The sequence below is a fragment of the Anopheles arabiensis genome, chromosome 2 (genome assembly GCF_016920715.1).
Source record: "Anopheles arabiensis isolate DONGOLA chromosome 2, AaraD3, whole genome shotgun sequence".
Classification (NCBI taxonomy): Eukaryota; Metazoa; Arthropoda; class Insecta; order Diptera; family Culicidae; genus Anopheles; species Anopheles arabiensis.
Genome location: NC_053517.1, coordinates 44,713,923 through 44,732,116, shown reverse-complemented (window position 1 = coordinate 44,732,116; position 18,194 = coordinate 44,713,923). Strand labels below are relative to the sequence as shown.

The 18,194-nt window shown below is 49.7% G+C and overlaps 5 protein-coding genes across 6 annotated transcripts; 2 read left to right on the top strand and 3 right to left on the bottom strand.

Annotated features, from left to right (window-relative positions):
- Positions 1–480: 480 nt before the first annotated feature.
- Positions 481–5,118, top strand: LOC120897595 (matrix metalloproteinase-2-like). The gene is made up of 8 exons (XM_040302586.1): positions 481–888; positions 958–1,110; positions 1,465–1,580; positions 3,010–3,171; positions 3,267–3,553; positions 3,645–4,313; positions 4,397–4,546; positions 4,799–5,118. The coding sequence occupies exons 1-8, from the start codon at positions 790–792 to the stop codon at positions 4,909–4,911; spliced, it is 1,749 nt and encodes a 582-aa protein (XP_040158520.1). The 5' UTR covers positions 481–789; the 3' UTR covers positions 4,912–5,118.
- Positions 5,119–6,739: 1,621 nt separating this feature from the next.
- Positions 6,740–8,638, top strand: LOC120898828 (probable dolichyl pyrophosphate Glc1Man9GlcNAc2 alpha-1,3-glucosyltransferase). The gene is made up of 3 exons (XM_040305213.1): positions 6,740–6,925; positions 7,007–7,667; positions 7,771–8,638. Exons 1-3 carry the CDS (start codon positions 6,867–6,869, stop codon positions 8,557–8,559), a joined length of 1,509 nt encoding a protein of 502 aa, XP_040161147.1. The 5' UTR covers positions 6,740–6,866; the 3' UTR covers positions 8,560–8,638.
- Positions 8,639–8,738: 100 nt separating this feature from the next.
- On the bottom strand, positions 8,739–9,927 carry LOC120898829 (probable insulin-like peptide 7). The gene is given in 2 exon segments (XM_040305214.1): positions 8,739–9,376; positions 9,378–9,927. Coding segments are annotated over 2 exon segments (474 nt in total). The 5' UTR covers positions 9,437–9,927; the 3' UTR covers positions 8,739–8,961.
- A 423-nt stretch (positions 9,928–10,350) lies between these two features.
- On the bottom strand, positions 10,351–13,343 carry LOC120898825 (glutamyl aminopeptidase-like). Its single transcript, XM_040305210.1, has one exon. The coding sequence runs from the start codon at positions 13,245–13,247 to the stop codon at positions 10,602–10,604; it is 2,646 nt and encodes an 881-aa protein (XP_040161144.1). The 5' UTR covers positions 13,248–13,343; the 3' UTR covers positions 10,351–10,601.
- Positions 13,344–13,485: 142 nt separating this feature from the next.
- LOC120898826 (TPR-containing protein DDB_G0280363) lies at positions 13,486–17,891 on the bottom strand. 2 transcript variants are annotated; one of them, XM_040305211.1, is made up of 5 exons: positions 17,614–17,891; positions 16,256–16,584; positions 15,954–16,179; positions 15,185–15,881; positions 13,486–15,112 (listed from the first exon to the last, which is right to left on the bottom strand). In XM_040305211.1, exons 2-5 carry the CDS (start codon positions 16,369–16,371, stop codon positions 13,509–13,511), a joined length of 2,643 nt encoding a protein of 880 aa, XP_040161145.1. In that variant the 5' UTR covers positions 16,372–16,584; positions 17,614–17,891; the 3' UTR covers positions 13,486–13,508. The 2 variants fall into 2 exon arrangements, with proteins under 2 accessions (XP_040161145.1, XP_040161146.1); XM_040305212.1 differs by lacking the exon at positions 17,614–17,891 and having other exon boundaries at positions 16,256–16,662.
- Between the last annotated feature and the right edge of the window lie 303 nt (positions 17,892–18,194).

Below are 18,194 nucleotides of genomic sequence, written 5' to 3'. Positions count from 1 at the left end.
GTATAATAATTTGGAGAATGCATGCTAGAATTCATGAACCAAGTAAAAGAAAGAAATAAACAAAACGAACGCACTGACAATTGCAACATTTGCAGAAGACTGTCACCGCGTTGCAACTGTCACCGCGGGAGAGACAATGAAAATAGTACGAGACCTCCCGCGTGTCCTTTTGCCCTATGACCCCACGGGGTGAGTCGGGAGAGAAGATGTCCCAGAAAGAGGAGTCATCAGCATTAATCATTCATTTCTTTATTTGCTTATGCCAAACTCTTCGGTACGATCGTGCCGTACAGCAATAATTGGTCGGTCGCTAATTGGATTTGACGCGTCGCTCGTTCAGCCCGAAGCCTGACGCTGGTAGTATTGGCGATACCACATAACCCCAGAACGCTTCCAGTGTCGCTCCCTTTCGCTAACACTGGCTTACTGATTACGGAGAGAGACATGAGAACGATGCGAGCGTACGAGCCGATGCATGTCATGGTTGCCTGCATGTCGTCTCGAGATTCTCAGCCCTCAGCCTCCGGGGCGGTAAATGTGTAGGAATGAGAACGACATCGAGCAGTGAAATGGGTCGGCAAAGATCGCGACATGATCGTGACAATAATTAGCATCCAGCAGCATTCGAATCCGACAGTCTAATTATGTTGCTGATGCCAACAGCATCGATCGGGCAGTGCACACTGGGTCGGCCCCATTTCTAACGTTCTGTGAAAGTATTTCCGTGGAGTGTGTTGCCACCGCGTTCTGTGAAGAGGTTCAGTTCAAGGAAACAGTTACACTTCCACCATGGCTCGATATCCGTTGCATTTGTTTGGCTTGTGCTTCCTGTGTTTGATCAGTCTTCGATTGATGCACGGTGCTCCCGCAGTGCCGACGAAAGAAATGGTGTGTAGTGGAACGAAACTGAACGATTGTGACCGGAAAATACCTGGTTTGTGCTTCATTATTTCGTAGATTGATTTTATGCGACGGTTTGGCTATCTGGAAAAGGGTCCTACACAGGCGGAAGCGCTGTACAGCGGGGAAGCAATTATCGATGCCATTAAGCATGTGCAGAAATTTGGCGCATTGCCACAGACGGGCGTTCTAGATCGAAGAACGATCGAGGTAAGGAAAACCGACAATGTGCTATGTGTGTTAATAGTGTGCATATGCATTATTGATCTCACAAAGCATTAGCAACTATCAAAAATTAGATACAATTTTTACTGAAAATTTCGTTAAACAAGACAGTTTTTAAGGTTTGTTTTTCGTATGACTCGTAGTTAAAGTAACTGTGTAGCACACTTGCTATACAAGCAAAACATTCTGATCTTTATTGTTTGCCCACCCAAATCAAAAGTCCGGAAATAATCCCTTCTCTTTCACGCATGACCCGCCCCGCGTTGTTTTTACCCGACTCTCTACTTCCTTCTGTGGCGTGGCACCTGTTCGCGAACGGGTCAATCCCGTCCAATGCAGCTAATGTCAGCGCCCCGATGCGGCGTGGTCGACGTGATGCAGCACGATCAATCATTACGCCACCGGCGGTACGTGATCGGTTCGGAGAGCTGGCGGAAACGGCGCATAACATACTTGTAAGTAGCCAGCAGGCTGATTAGGTCTGGACTTAGAGCTTAAAGGTCTCTCTGCTAAGGTATTCCGAAACGCACACCAAACACACGCCAAAGAAGGCGCCTTTCCCTTACAGACGGATAAGCGGAAGAAACAACGCCCTATCTTAACCTCCTTGTGGGTTGGCTGTATTTTGTTTTTTTTTTTCTAATTCCTCAAAACATACAACCTCTCCCCCGTGCTTCATTGCAAAGCCCAAGCGGGCCTGGTAGCCTTTTAAGGCGCGAGGTCGATTTTTCGATTATTTCCTTCTTCGTTCGCCATTACCATCCCGTAGCGATGGAGCCGATTGTTGGATCGAACTATCCATACGATAATCTATGATCGATGATCGGTCAAACGGGAAAGGAGGTTGATCCCGCCGTTAACCCTTAAGTGGACAGTGAGATAGAGCATCGTTCAAATTAACGCCTCTTCACGTACGCCAACAGCAAATTAACACATTTCTGTGATGGTAGTTCTTTCTGAAAACAACCTTGCCGAACGCATTCACCTATGATTTCGAGTTAAATCGAATCATCATTTTCTGCTAACAAACGTAATCGCAATACAGTCGATGCAAAGGTACAGCTTTAACTGAAATCGACAAAAAACACACACACACACACCCAGTTGTTCATACCACCATATTCACAGTGATCGGCCATTAGCTTTCGCCCTCGATAGCCATTTTCGTTTAATTGGTACGGCCATTCATTATCTCGCGTTAGGGGAACCACACCACCGCACCAGCGGGCCTGTCTGCAGCGTGCTGCACAAACGAGACACAACAGCTCGTTGTGGCAAACTCCAAAAAAAAAACACACATACACACACCCCAACGTGCTGAAAAAGGAAAACGGAAAACTTTCACTTTAATTGAAAACGATCATGCGTGCACCATCATTGGGAGAGAGGGGGCAGGAGGTTTTATGATTCCGGGAACGTGGATGGGGACGATCACATCACCCATTCAGACAGGTGCCATTTTAGACATTAGCATTTTCATCGATTTCGGCAGCAGGTGAGGGTTGGATTTGCACGAGAGAAAGGGAGAGAGAGTCCACGGGGAAGCAATCGTTAGGCAGTTCTTCCACATCGGCATTCCACCGGGTGTTGCGACGAAAGACGGATTGTATACTATCCCGATCGTGACGCTGATTACGCGCCATTAAGCGGGACAACCAGAGAGAGAGAGAGATCACAGAGACATTCCCGTTGCTAAATTCTTGGCAGCGCTGGCTGATGGCGGGGTTTTGTCCGCCGGTGTTCCATCGCGCTTAATGATCACGCGCCACCAGGCCAGCGCAGTAGGAGGTCTACCTTTCGAAACCACCACCCCCCACCCAATTGCCTACCTTCTCTTCCTCCCCTTGTACTGAACAACCTTTCTCTCGTCTCGCAACCGTTAAGCATCGCGAACTGGTCCAGCAAGGTTGGCGAGGACGCGGTGGCCAAGTTTATGGCCAAAGCGTTCGGCGAGTGGAGCAAGTACAGCAAGCTACGGTTCGTCCGCGTGTACGACCCGTCGGCGGACATCATCGTCGGGTTCGGCAGTGGCCACCACGGGGACAAGTGAGTAGCGTGATGCACACCGCACGACTCCGGGCAGGCGGATGGCGGAGTTTGATCGATTAATACATGGTTCCTGGGGTTTTTTTTGCGCGCAGCTACCCGTTCGACGGTCCGGGGAACGTGCTGGCCCACGCCTTCTATCCGTACGAAATGAACGCGTACGGTGGAGATGTCCACTTCGATGAGGACGAAAATTGGAAGGAAAACTCGACGCACCTGAGCGAGGGGGTGGACTTTTACTCGGTCGCGATACACGAGCTCGGCCATTCGCTCGGGCTGGCCCATTCGCCCGTCTACTCGTCGCTGATGTTCCCGTACTACAAGGGCATCGCCCAGGGCACGCTCGATTACGATGACATCTTGGCGATGTACCAGCTGTACAGTATAGTATCCGTTCCGTTGCGAGGATCGTTCCTTTCGTCTGCATCTTCAATCATGCTACTTCTTACCACTCTTTCTTTCGCGCAATGCAGTTCAAAATCCTCACATCACGGACGAACCGGATTGGATGTACACTACCGAAGTGAGCACAACCGTGGACGAGTACGGTACCGTGACGCCGGCCGTCCCACGGCTGCCCGATTTGGACAGCGAACCGCACTACCCGGAACCGGAGCCACTCCCTACCAGTACGCCGGCCCTCTCCTCCACGACGGAAGTGTACGACATCCCGATCACGTTCGTCGGTGACTACGAAACGGTGGACGATCACATCAGCCGGCACCATGCGCAATCGCCGCCACCGACCAGTGTCACAACGCCACCGGAGGATCTGGTACCGGCTGCCATTCCCTCCTATGTGCCGGTGCCAGATATCTGCAGCGGCAGTTTCGACGCGATCGGGCTGCTCCGGGGCGAGATCTTCATCTTCAAGGGTGCGTACTTGTGGCGGCTGACGGAAAAGTACCGCATCAAGACCGGGTACCCGGTGCGCATCTGGCAGGTGTTTCGCGGGTTTCCCAAAACCGTCAGCCACATCGATGCCGTGTACGAGCGGCTCGATGATAATGCGATCGTACTGTTTTCCGGCCGCTTCTACTGGGTGTTTGATGCGCTCAACTTCCTGCACCCGGAAGTGCGGCCCCTGACAGACTTCGGGCTGCCGGAAGAGCTGCGACGCATCGATGCGGCACTGGTGTGGCGTGAGTATACTGTGCCATTGCTAGCTAGTGGTTACTTTCATTCATACTTCCATTGCTGGATTTCTTCTTTTTTTGCGTTGCAGCGAAAAACAACAAGACGTACCTGTTTGCGGGCGATCGTTTCTGGCGGTACAACGACACGGCCGGCGAAATGGACGAAGGCTACCCGTCCTCCATGGACCGTTGGTTTGGCATTCCGAACAATATTGATGCCGCCACGGCTGTTGCTAGCGGTAAGTTTGAAGCGTGCCAAGAAGCAGAAACAGAAGAAACGCACACGACACGACATGGCTCTCGTGAATGGCGGAACTGCGTGCGTGAAGAAGCAGGAAACGAAGCACGGCCCCGCTGGGTGACCATTTTTCTAATCGTGTACCATTATTTCCTTACACCCTAACCTTGACATTCGCGTCGTATCGTGCGCTCGGTTCGCTCCGCCACCGATGGACATTTGATGTGCGACCTTCGACGGGTCTCCGGCGCAGGCAAGACGTACTTCTTCAAAGGGAACTACTACTGGCTGTACAATAATGAGCGTGTCCGCCCGGAACGTGGATACCCTCGGCGGACGGGAAATATATGGCTCGGTTGCCGATAAGATGCGAATGTTGAATGCGTCACGTGCGCCCAATGCCGTGGGCCTTTCCGAGTGCATCTCCACCGCCACCCGGACCTTCAACATTGGACGGAAAGTGAGACGTTGTGTAACTGCGTATGTTTACTGCATTTTGAAACCAAAGCTATTGAATAGTGCATTTTCTCGCCAAGTGGCCAAATAGTCAGTAATAAAGTATGCTTATCATCAGCTGTGGTGTGTATTATTGCATAGCCAAAGGCATATAACTGCATCCAGGAAATCCACGATCTAGTTTAACGGTACTTTAGTTAAATAATAACAAAAATGGATTCCTATTTTTTCACATGTTTTTATGCCTAAACTTTCGCCAATATTGGTCAGCAAAATCTTTCATTTGTGCCAATCTCGTGATTGTTAAACGTAAGACTTAGGAGGTAGGTCCAGAAGGTAAATCCAATGGACCGTCTACCGTTGTATTAACTACTTCGTATAGATGAGCTCACCATCGGCAGGACAACAGCGAAGGCATTTGTGGCGTACCCGACTCAAACGCGAAGCTGCAAGAATTGAACTGAGAATCAATACGACGAAGATGAAGTACCTGCTCGCTGGAAGCTCAGACCTTCTGGAAAGCAGTGTATTAGTTGACGGCGACAATTTCGAGGTAGTAAAGGAGTTCTGCTATCTCGGGACGGTCGTTACTTCGGACAAAGACATCAGCAGCGAAATCCGGAGACACATTGTGTAGGGGAATTGTGCATACTTTGAGCGTCACCGACTGCTGAGATCCAGAAAACTTCGAGCCCGCACGAAATGTGACATATATCGAACATTGATTCGCCCAGTGGTCCTCTACGGACACGAGTCCTGGATCATCCGAGCGGAGGATGCAAACGCTCTGGGAGTGTTTGAGCGACGCATCCTCCGGACCATCTTTGGCGGTGTGTTCGAGCATGGAGCGTGGAGGATAAGGATGAACCACGAGCTTGGAGAGCTTTACGACCAACCGAACATCCTGACGGTGGCGAAGGCTGACAGGATACGATGGCTGGGGTATGTCATGAGGATGGCCGACTCATGCCCCACCAAGAAGGTGTTCGACAGCAATCCCCAGTTCGGCAAAAGGTGCAGGGGAGCACAGTTAACTCGATGGCTGGATCAGGTGAAGCGAGACCTGGCGGAGATCGGGTGTCTACATGGATGAGATGCTGCAGCTAGGGACCGAGCATCCAGGAGAATGATTGTTTACCGTTCCATGTCACGTCGACGTTCTCTATCGTGAGCAGACCAACAAGCGAGAGAGAGGATAGATGAGAATCATTGACCTAACTACAATTCCTTCGAACAAAACAATTAATTATATCGGCGTATCGTATCCGAGTGTTAAGTCCATTAATAAAATCATAAAATAAAATTGTTCAACAATGTCTAGATTTTTTTCTTTTACTGTTTTACCGTTTTTTAACAATGTGTCTCATTTTTAATCCCATTGGTTGTCAGCCTATTGTAATCATTTATTTTAGAATAAATGAACGTACGTAGGTCATCTTCACTACATACGGAACCATAGTCCAACGCTCCCCTTTCAAACGTATTAAGCGTTTCAAGCGTTTCTAACCTTTCGTAGCAAATATTACTGAAATAGAATCTTAAAACGCATAGATTGTATTTTTATATAAAGTACGATTCTCTGGGGTAATGCGTTTTTTCATTTCTCATCTTCCAATGGACCTCAAAATCCTTTCTTTTATTAATTTTCTTAAAATAAAAACAGTCCCATCCAACGAACATCTGTTCATAGTCTTTTTCACTGAGCTGACGGAACGTTTGACAGCTGGCACTGTTTACCTTTTGTTGTTGTTTGTGAGGTGTTGGCAATTGCTACGAAACCGGTGGTGATGATTACAAATTAAGTTCAAAAACTGTCCTCATTGCCTATTTCGTTATCGTTTGCCCCATCCCGACCACCCAGTGCCATGTTTTGGCACATATTTTTACTCGTTTCGGGCGTAAAGCTGCTGTTCATCCCAGCCTAGTAAGTATTTTTAATCCATTTCTACGCGTGCAACTGCACACAGGCATCTCAAAACATCTCTTCAATCGTCAACCCCTACAGCCGGTCCACCGACTTTGAGGTACACCGGAACTGGCTGGCAATCACGCACAGTTTGCCGCTGTCGCGATGGTACTACGAGAAAACGAGCGAATGGACGCTGGACTATCCGCCCTTCTTTGCCTACTTCGAGTGGCTACTGTCACAGGTGGCCAAATCGTTCGACCCGCGGATGCTGGACGTGAAGAATCTCAACTACGCTTCCGAGCAGACGATCGTTTTCCAGCGCTTCTCGGTCATCGTGACCGACGTGATCTACGCGCTCGGTGTGCGCCGTTGCCTGCGGGCACTAAGCGCCGGCAGTGTCAATCCGACCCGCTCCCTGCTCATCGGTGGCGCGCTGCTGCTCGGTAACGCCGGCCTGCTGATGGTGGACCACATCCACTTTCAGTACAATGGATTCCTGTTCGGCGTGCTGCTTCTCAGCATCGGTGCACTAATGGAAAACCGACCCCTGCAGTCGGCCCTGCTGTTTGCGGTGCTGCTGAACCTGAAGCATATCTTCATGTACGTCGCCCCTGTTTATGTTGTTTATTTGCTACGATTTTATTGCTTGCGCGATTTTACCGTCGGCCGGGCGGCGGTAAAACTAATCAAACTGGCCACCATCGTGCTGGGCGTGTGTTTACTATCGTTCGGTCCATTCTACGAGCACATTCCACAGGTAAGGCGACTGGCTTTCGATTGATGGTCATTAATTGCTCCGCGGTACTAATATGAATTTATTACTTTACCACCCACCCCTTTCTTTCTCGGTCCTGCCGCAGGTCCTTTCCCGACTGTTTCCCTTCAAGCGTGGCCTCACGCATGCCTACTGGGCACCGAACTTTTGGGCGTTGTATAATACCGCCGATAAGGCACTGGCGGTGGCACTAGGAAAAGTGACCAAAGCATCCAGCACCGGTGGACTGGTGCAAACGTTCGACCATACCGTACTGCCGTCCATAACTCCTAGCGTAACGTTTGCCCTGACCGGGCTGGCAATGGTTCCCGTCCTGCTCAAGCTTTGCACACTAAAACCCTCCACCTCGAGCGTGTCACTCGGCCGCTCTTTCGTCCGGGCAATCGTGCTGTGCGGCTGTACCTCATTCCTTTTCGGCTGGCATGTGCACGAGAAAGCCATCCTGATGGTGCTGATTCCACTGACCCTGCTTGCCATCGCCAACCAGCACGATGCCCGGTGGGCCGTCTTTCTCGGCATCGTCGCCCATTATTCGCTCTTTCCGCTGCTGTTTAAGCCGGAACTTACGCTGGTAAAGATTTGTCTGCACGCGCTGTACACTGCGGTCAGTGTTTTGCTGCTAAAGCTCATTCATCGTGCAACATTCTTTCGCACGGTGGAGTTCCTGTACCTGGCCGGATTTCCCGTGCTTTGTGTGTACGAAAATATTGTGCACGATGCGATAGGGCTGCGGGAACGGTTACCCTTCCTGCCGCTGCTACTCATCAGTGTGTACTGTGCGGTGGGTGTGTTATACTTCTGGGTGTCTTACCAAGTGTCTTTCCTCACTACCAACGGGGGTGAAATGAGCACAGAAAAGAAAAAGACTAAATAACGTGAAGATAAGATAAAAGAAAATTTTAAATCATCATTTGATTTGAATAATAAAACCAATGACTGAAATATTCACTGTACGATGAATAATCTGACGACTTCCACTTCCACCCTGCCGTATGGTAATGCTTACCTTTACCCACGCCGAAATCCTACATTTAAATAATAACACAATTTTTCTTCTGTTTGTATAGTGCGGATTCCTTTATTTCACATTACAAATACAAACAAAAAATGTGCTGCAATATACAACCGATGCTGCTGCGTACGATGATCAAGAATACCGAGAAATCTTCCCGTTCTACCTCCACCTGCATCCCATGCCTTCCGTCACCAATCCACGACCGGCAGAGACCTCACCATCACCACGGATACATTCGCTTTGGCCCACCAGTACCGCCTATTACTTCCTTCGCCGGTACTGGTTCAAGCGTTTGTTCGACGGACAGTACTCGGCGTACTCCTCCCAGGTGCAGCCGGTGCGCGTGCAGCACTCCGCCGTAATTGACCCGCCCGATCGGCGCTTCCCAGTGCGCCGGGTACGCAGAAACGCGTACGCCACCTCGCGATCAATTGCCCACGGGTACGGCACGAGCTGGCCCTCGTCCACCATGCTCGTACGCTTTTCCACCATCCCGGCGTTACCGTTGCCATCGCCGCTGCGTCTCGAAATCCGATAAATGTCCTTCTCGCAGGCCCAGTACAGATGGCGTATCAGTTTCTCCCGGCAGCGCGAATGACTCTCCTGGTGCCACACCTTCTCCCAGTCGGCCCGGGTGCGCTCGCTGAACGTGACCTCGAGCGCATCGTCCAGCCCCCGATGCACTGACAATGTCGGCAAACTCCAACAGCACGCACAGCGCCAACGGTAGCCACATTTTGGCGCACCGTGCCCCTGCCAGCTTGGTCCGCACTGCTTGCCCGAACGCTTCTTAACGCGCCAACGGAAATTCCGGAACGTTCACCACCGACCGCGACCACTCTTAACGAGCACGCCCTACCACGGTCATCTTTCTCTCTCACACACACACACAACTATATTGTTACACGCCTGTACGCCGACACTAAACCGCGAACACTTGAATGCGCAACCACACGTTTCTGGGCACTGGCACACGGCACGGGCTACGGTTCACCAGCGAATGAGAATGTCCACTGGTAGGGCGTACCGATTTTATACTGCAATCCCGATCCTTCCTGCCCCGTGGTCCGACCACCATTTCTGCCAGTCCACCCCCCGTGATCCTGGTCGATGCATCATCTCACTTCCTGGAAAATAACATCCGATGACGACGAAAACACTTCCATACCTAGGTGAGACCACCGGTCCGTGTACCATTGCTATTGACTAATGTAATGATCATCATTCGCCGTGCGCAGATCGTTAAGAAGAGGGGTTGGGTGGCGGGTTGCTGTTGCTTCCCCTTTTTTTGATGCACGTGGCACCAAACCATACTCCCACGCGGGGTCAGCCGTCGATGGTGGTGTGTGACCTATGAGGTGTGATTTTTTGTTTTGTTTTGTATTGCTGCTTGCGATAATGGTGCGAAAGGATAAGGATCCGTGGTCGACCCACGGCGACACACCGGGCTAATCGAAACGGTACACATAAATTAGCCATCGGAATTGGAGGTGCGAAAGGCGCCGGACAAAAATAAAACCACACACACACAGTGGACACCGGAATTGTATAACTGCTCAGGATGAGACAAATCTTTCGCAGAATGAATCACATTTTTTAGATAAAGAAACAAAATGTGCAATTTTTTTCAGATTAGTTCAACTCATTTAATTACATTTTTTAAATCCATTTTATTAAATAGAAAACAAAACAAACCTAAACTTTACTAAACTCGCTTAGCTTTATACAAATAATTTCCGCGTTTGTGTTACAAAACTATTCCCCCATTTCACGTACGCCCTACAGCGCGCCCTATCCACAGCATTCCCATTTTAGGAGCACAAAACACACTTCATTAATTCACCTGCCCACCCATACCTTCCCCTCCAACCCCTCCAACTTACCCTACATAAAATCTGGCCCTATTGGTGCCCTTCCCGCTCGTAAATGCTGGCCATATGGGAATCGTGCACAAACTCCCTTAACTTCGGCACCTGCTTCATGCGCCAGCTGATAGTTGACGTCATCACGGTGCTGGCGTGCGGCAGGAAGTTCGCCGGCAGGATGGACGAATTTTTCACCATCAGCTTCCGAACTTGCGCCGCCTGGCGACGGTCAGTGACCTCGTGCACGATAAGATTTAACAAGCGCTGGAAGCGGTCCGCTACCGGGCCGGCCTCCTCCGGCGGTACGCTGGAAAGAAACTGCACGGTGGGCGGCAGAAACCGCCCCGGGTCGGATTTAATCAAACTCTCCAGCACGGCAAACAGTTTGCCGGGGGTAAGCAGATTCGCTGCTCGAATTCGTTCCAATGCTAGCAGCAACACAGACACAGGTTCGTTCGACTGTTTCGGCAGACACTTTAATCGGACGAAAAGACGCTCCCGTACATGATCGTCGGGCGAAACCAATGCCTGCACTACCTCCTGCACGGGCGTTGGTAGGCAGGCACGTGGACGAATGCTGGATTCACGTTTGCTCTCGATAAAGCTTGCTGCTAAGCGAGACCACCAATCGTAGGCAACGTCCAGCGCTTGGGATTGGAGCAACGTGCGACCCACGTTCCCGGCAAGATCAAACATTTCGCCCACAAATCCTGTCAAAAAGCGATCAAACTCTGCCGACTGCAGGACCCGCTGCAGGTAGCCAATGTTCTCTTCCGCCATCGCAATCAACCAGGGTACCGGGTCGGGGCTTGTGGCGAGCTCCTGCAGCATCTCCAAACAGAGCTCGTACCCGACGAGACCGGCCCGTGCCAGCACGAACGCGTCATCGATCAGCTTTGCCTGCATGATGGACGGTAGGGTGGTAAGGTTGTCCACGATACTGCTCCAACCTCGCTCGTCGTACTCCACCCGATAGAACCCGATCTGGCGCGGATTCACCACCAGAACATCCTGCGTGTTCATTTCCAGTTGGAGCACCAGCTCCTGGTCGGTTTCTTTCATCCAAAACGCAGGCTGATACTCATACTGCCCCAGGCTGCTGTTGGTGTAGTACGTGATCGGTATGAACCATCGCGAGGTAATATCCTGGGTGGTCACTTCCTGGTTGTGGTAACGCTGCTGCCGAAACCGCACGAAAGAGCCATTCAGACGCTCAACCGTCACCACCGGATAGCCTGGTTTGTCTACCCAGCTGCGGAACATTTGCTCGACCGTCGGTGTGTCCCTCCGCTGCTGCACGAAGAAACTCGCGTACAGATCTTCCGGCGTTACGATACCATTCCGGTGCTGTTCGAGATAGTTCTGGACGCCCGCTTGAAACGCTTCCTCCCCGATGGAACAGTTAATCATCCTCAGAATGCAGCCCGCCTTGCTGTACGTGATCGTATCAAACAGTGTCTCGATTTCGGGCGTATTGGCCGAAAGTGGTTCCACCGTAAGGGGATGCTGTTCGTACGCATCCGCCATCAGTGCTGGATGCATGTGCCGCACGGCGAACGATTCCTCCAGCGGCAGTAGCTCCGGGTATGCGTCGGCTCCCAGCAGGAGCTCAAAGTAGGTTGCAAAACCTTCGCTAAGCCATAGGTAGGACCACCACGCAGGGCCTACCAGATTGCCAAACAGCTGGTGCGCCGTTTCGTGTCCGATGGTTAGCACTGCTTGGGCGCGCTGCAGACGGTGAGCTTTCGCAGAAAGCACCAGAAACTGTTCATCGTACGCGACCAGGCCCCAGTTTTCCATGGCATTGCCGAACCGTGGAATGGCAACATGATCTAGCTTCTGCAGGCCCAAGCTTTGTCCGGTGTACTCTTCCAAGCTCGAGAGCAGTGCCGTTGCCGCCTGCAGGCTGAATTGGAGCGATTTCTCATCCTTCGGCGGGGCCAGTATACCGATCTCCACTCCAGAAGGACTTACCGTGTGGACGGACGTAAAGTTTGCGATCAGAAACGTTACGAGGTACGTTTGCATCGGAGGAGTACGCTCAAACCGTACCGCCTTGTGACCGTCCTGCAGCCAGGTAACCGTTGCGATCGGTGCATTGGAAGCTACCAAATGGCTACCGTTCGCGACGATCGTTATCTGGAAGGTGGTTTTAAAGCCCGGCTCATCGAAACACGGAAATGCTAGGCGAGCATAGCTCGGCTGAAAGTGTGTCGTAGCTACCGCCATGGGAATGCGCTTGGCCCCACGGTACTGCGTGCGGTAGAAGCCCATCCGATCCTCACCGAGCGTGTTGTGGAACACGATCGTGAGCGTAATCACCTGATCATCCGCTCGGCGCAAGATTCGATCGGTACGAATGCGCAACAGTTCACTTGCCGGTTCGCTCTCTAGCAACTGGTGCGATATTGCTTCCCCATCGCGACATCTTCGTAAGCAAATCGACTCTAACGTATTGCCGACATTGTGTAGAACCACTTCGTTCGTATCACGAACGATGGCAATCCGTATCGACACGTTGCCCCGGTAGGTGTAATCGTGCAGCCCTAGACCCGTCGCCTCTAGGTGCAGATCATAATGCAATGGCAGCGTGTTGTTGGGTAGTCGGCCATTGGCCGTTACTACCGGAACGATCACCAGGTACACTGAACACAGCACTAACCACAACATGACTATACGCATCCCGCCCCAACAGCGTGCCGTAATAAAGCGGACCGTCCGTTAAATGTTGGACCGCGAAAGCGCGTGCTCCAAAGGGTGCGTATTAAAGATTGAAGTGTTTTATCATGGGTGCAAAGGAAACGACGTACTTGAGCGCACGAGCTCCGAACGAAAGCCCACATGTTTCTATAGACGAAGGGCTTTGCTGCACAAAACAATCAGGATAGGTTTCTATCATCAATTAGCGGCTAAACCTCTGAGCAAACACGATCCGCGTGCTTATCACTGGGAGGAGAAATCAAAATCACTCTCATCGTTGACGGTGCTCATCGTTGGCGCATCGGATCCCGGATCGGCTCCCTCCTTTCTGGAGGGTTTTTGCTCGAGAGTGGCCTGTTGCACTATAGCGTCGGAAGCTTTCTTCTCCTGTTTGTCTTTCGGCAACGTGGCATCGATAACGGCCGATGTCTCAACCGTTTGTGCATTGGCCAATGGTGGTTCTAGGGAGCTGGGAACCGTCACATCACCACCCTCAGGAGGGTTTGGTTGAGTTGGTTCAGCATTTTTAGCGTTAGGTTCGTACTGTCCATCAGATGGGTAGTATGGTTGGTCGTTTTGTTCTGGAGAAACAAATTGGTCCATCGGTTTGAGCTGTTCTGCTTGATTTTGATCCATCTGCTGTTGGTTTGACTCATCGATATAGTACTGCTGCTGCTGTTGCTGTTCCTGTTGCTGTGGATCTTGGTTGTAGTACTGTGCATCGTAAGCTTGTTGATCGCTATAGTACTGTGCGTTTTGATCATACTGATACTGCTGATTCGGATCCTGATATTGCTCCTGCGTCGCATACACGTTGCCCGTTTGATCAACCCCTTCTTGATACTGATACTGTGACTCGCCCGCAGTTCCTCCTTCGACATACTGACCTTCCTGATAAGCAACAGGATCCTGACTGTTCCCATACTGATAGGCAGCTGATTGTTGTCCATCGTCTTGTTGGTACTCTACTGGTTGACCCATGGCACCGTTAATGTATGCTTTATCGGTGGAAGAGGGATTAAGTTCCCCACCGTCTTGGACAGCAGCAGTTGCAGCAGATTCCGTTTGGTAGTAAGCATCACTCGGTTCTCCCCCGTATTCCGAATACGCAGCATTTGGTTCATCAATATGTGTGACAGTGTTTGGCTGAGAATTTTCGTACGGTGGTTGAACATCTGCTTGATCCATCCTCCATGTTTCAGCAGATTCTGTTGTGGCCATTCCTTGCTGAAGATCAGGGGCTACATGATCAGTCACACCTGTTTCAGGCGATGGAGGCTTGGAGGATGACACTGGAAGTGCTTTCGATCGTAATGCTTGTCGCGCCGTGTTCCAGTGTTGATTCCTAGACTCGTACTGTTGTACCGGTTGTGGAAGCTGCTGCGGATCCATTTCAGGAGCCTCTTCAGGATTTAATATTGTCTCAATTGAAGCACCATACTGTAGATTGTCGTATGGTTCATGTTCTGTTTGCTCAGTAGTGTAAAAATATTGATCTATAGCAGGAGTTGTTTCGTCATAATCCACATTGGTATTCGCTGGTACAAACTCTGCTTCGTAATTTGTTTCATTGTACTCTTCCTGATGAATTGTCTGATGATAGTCTTCATTGGCAGTTTCATTAACTACAGCGTCATTACCAGGTGGTGCTGTAGAATCCTGAAGTATCTCCTGAAGATCGTTATGTGTACGATCATCTGGCTTATCATCTAATGTTTTGTTTCCCGAATTGAAATCAATATCTCCATTAGCTTCATTATCGTCCTTAACAGATTCAACCAATGTAGGTAATTCTATAGATCTTTTCTCTTGTTGAATTGTTTCAGGAGTTTTCATATTTTGATGATCTGAAAAAACAGCACAAGAAAAAGCTGTTATTACTTTTAATTCGTCTTTTAACAAATCTTCAAGTTTCTTACCACTTTCAATCATCCCTGCCACCACCTTGATGTCCTCTTTAGGATGCTCCTCCGTTACATCCTTCCTAATGTCTGGCTCTACCAAAATGCTGAATTCTTCCAACTTAATCGCCACTTCCTTTACCGGTTCATCTTCACTCATAGTGGCATCTTCAAGATATGCTCCACCAGACTGTTTTACCTTATCCGATTCAACGGACGAAGGTGCAACGATGCTAACCGTCGGTATTGGTTCCTTCAGTACCTCACTGTCGATGTAGCGAATAAAGTCTTCGTTGGACATTGCGAACTTTTTCGCCTGTATACCACCGACGGTGGTGCTTTGCGACGTTCCGGCACCACTATTCACCATCAAACAGTCATTCTCAATTGGGGCACTACTAGTATACGCTCTAGAATATAGACGCTCTAGTGACGTTCCGTAGGTAGATGCCATTCCGTATGGTTTCTGTTGTGATGCAAGATAGTTACTTAAAGCCATCGGCGGTGGAATTGGGTTTATGCTGGCCCTTTGCTGATGAGTCAGGTCGGACAGGTATTGGACAAATTCTGATTTCGTTGATGATTTTGCTGGACTTTGGGGCAGTGGCGTGAGCATTGCTGGAGGAGCCGTTATCATCGGAACACCGTAAGCGGTCGGTAATGCCGGTCCAGAAGATGTCGACCAGGTACGCATCAGATACATTTCGTACTGTGTCTGTTTGAACAAGAAGGGGAAAACAGATGGTTTTGAAACGATTATTGATTAGCAATCCCTCACCCAATCTACCTTTAACATCTTCAATCGATCCGTTTTCGCCGCCAGCGAAGCCGCCTGTTGATCGATCTTGTTCAACATTCGAAGAATGCTCTCGTTCCGCTCGGCTCGCTGCCTTTCTGCCTCCTGCTGACGGCGTTGCCGTTGCTTCATCGCCCGCACCGTAGCCTTTTCGCATTCGGTTCGTTCGCGCATTAGCTCCTCGAACTGTCGTTCCAATTCTGCTCGCTGTCGCTCACTGCCGGCGGTAGATTCGTTTACATTACCATGCAGTTGCATTAGCATAAACAGGCTGCCAGATTGCTGCTACTTACCACTTCCGGATGCGAGCTTCCATCTCGTCAAACTCTCTCCGATAGGGTGCACGTGGCGTCAGTTCCGAGCAATGGAACAATGCTCCATTACCGTCCGAAACGGTGCTAGAATACATTGTGCAGTTCCTTCCAGCCAGTACCTCTGTACGACGCCTGCAATGTACTGATACTTCACGCCCAACAAAAGCAAACGATCGTGTAATGGCCAATCAATTTCAAATCACCCACTGGCAACGGTTTCGAACAGCTCACGGGTGCATTTGCAGCTTTTGTTTGTCGCTGTGCCTGTCCTGTGAACGTGGGAAGCAGTCAACAAACAAGACCAGCTGCTGCAAGAGTGAAGAAAAACGCGAACAATACCGCAAAGTTGAAGAAAATCAATAATAGTTTCCCTCGACTTGCGGGAAATAAACAAAGTTATAAACAGGACAACACATTACGGACCCACACACCACCCCTGTCTCCAACGAGGCAAAGGACGAACCAAACAGCGATTGAACCGGAACCGGGCGAAAGGGGTCGTCGTTACGAAGTTCCGGACAAAACATAAAATGCAAGAATTTATCCTTGAAAAATGATAATTTGAACGTGTACATGCAGGGGAGGCAGGGATCAAACACGCAACACTCTCGCTACCGAACGAGGACACGACAACCAAACGCACTTGCAAGTTCACCGGACCAGGACGACCAGGTTAAGACAATGAGGTGGGGTTGTTATTCGTCGCACCCCTCGGCACGGCAGACAAAGGTAGGGTCAGTCACGCAAACCATGACCCTATTGTATGACCGATTGGGCGACAGAAGCGATTCATAAGTGAGGAGAGCACGCTTGGGGGTCGACATCGATTGAGAAAATCTATTTTCGGTCTTTGAGAGTTCCATTCGTTTTGGAGCGTGCTAGCAGGTCCTGCCATTCACACACTCAGTTGGTACAGTCTTTGTTTGGTTGATCTAGGATGATTTAATGCATTTAAGCTCGTACAAGATAATAATTATGGAATGTCCCACACATAAATAAAAGATTCAGGATTTTTCCTTTACAATTGGCTGTTCTTTAATACTAACTTCAATTAACTTGATTCTTGTAACATTTTGTCTGCTTCCATAGTACAGTCGTCATACGTCTTAACAACATGCTCGTCATGTTTTCAAGCCCCATATGGACCGTGCTCCCCAAATGTAGGACTGACTATCCAGTTGTGGTTAATCAATACGTCACTGATAACTTAACCCGTTAGTGGTACCCGCAGGGATAGACCGACAACCGCAATCAACCGAAAACGCACTATAACTTCAGATACACTGCATCACTTTACCAAACCAAGATATCGAATAATCTACAAAACAGAAACGTACCTTGAAGAACACAATTTATTAACCTTTTTAACTCTTTCTCTCCTGTAAATCGTTTACTGTCTCACGGCAAGAATGTCACTAAAGTACACTCGAGAAAATGCATCCGATTCTACAGAGACCTTCCACTACCGATGGCCTACATCGAATGTCTGGTAGCTGCTCGCCGAATGTCATACCCTTGCTCGGTCACGCACCGGTGCGCTACGGTAACCCAGGGCAACAAAATAAACAACCAGCGTGTTTGTTAGATAGATCGAAGTCTCGTATCAGGTGGAAAAGTTCGACGGACGTCCCCTCCCGTGCACGTTAAATGTTTGTCCTCCTGTCCGTTGTCCAGGCCGACGCAAACGAACTTGATTTCTTTCGAACGTATTTTGTTTGTATTGCGGTCAGTAAAAAGAATGGATTATAGTTCCAAGATCCAATTGGTTGATGTTGTTTTTTCGTTTTACTTAAATATACCATTCGTCTGTAACTTCATCGACACTAGGAACCATCCGTAAATTGGGTACAAAGGATGGACACTTTTCAAGTCATACTGTTGTTATAACTGTTGTCTACTACATTTCACACCAAATGTC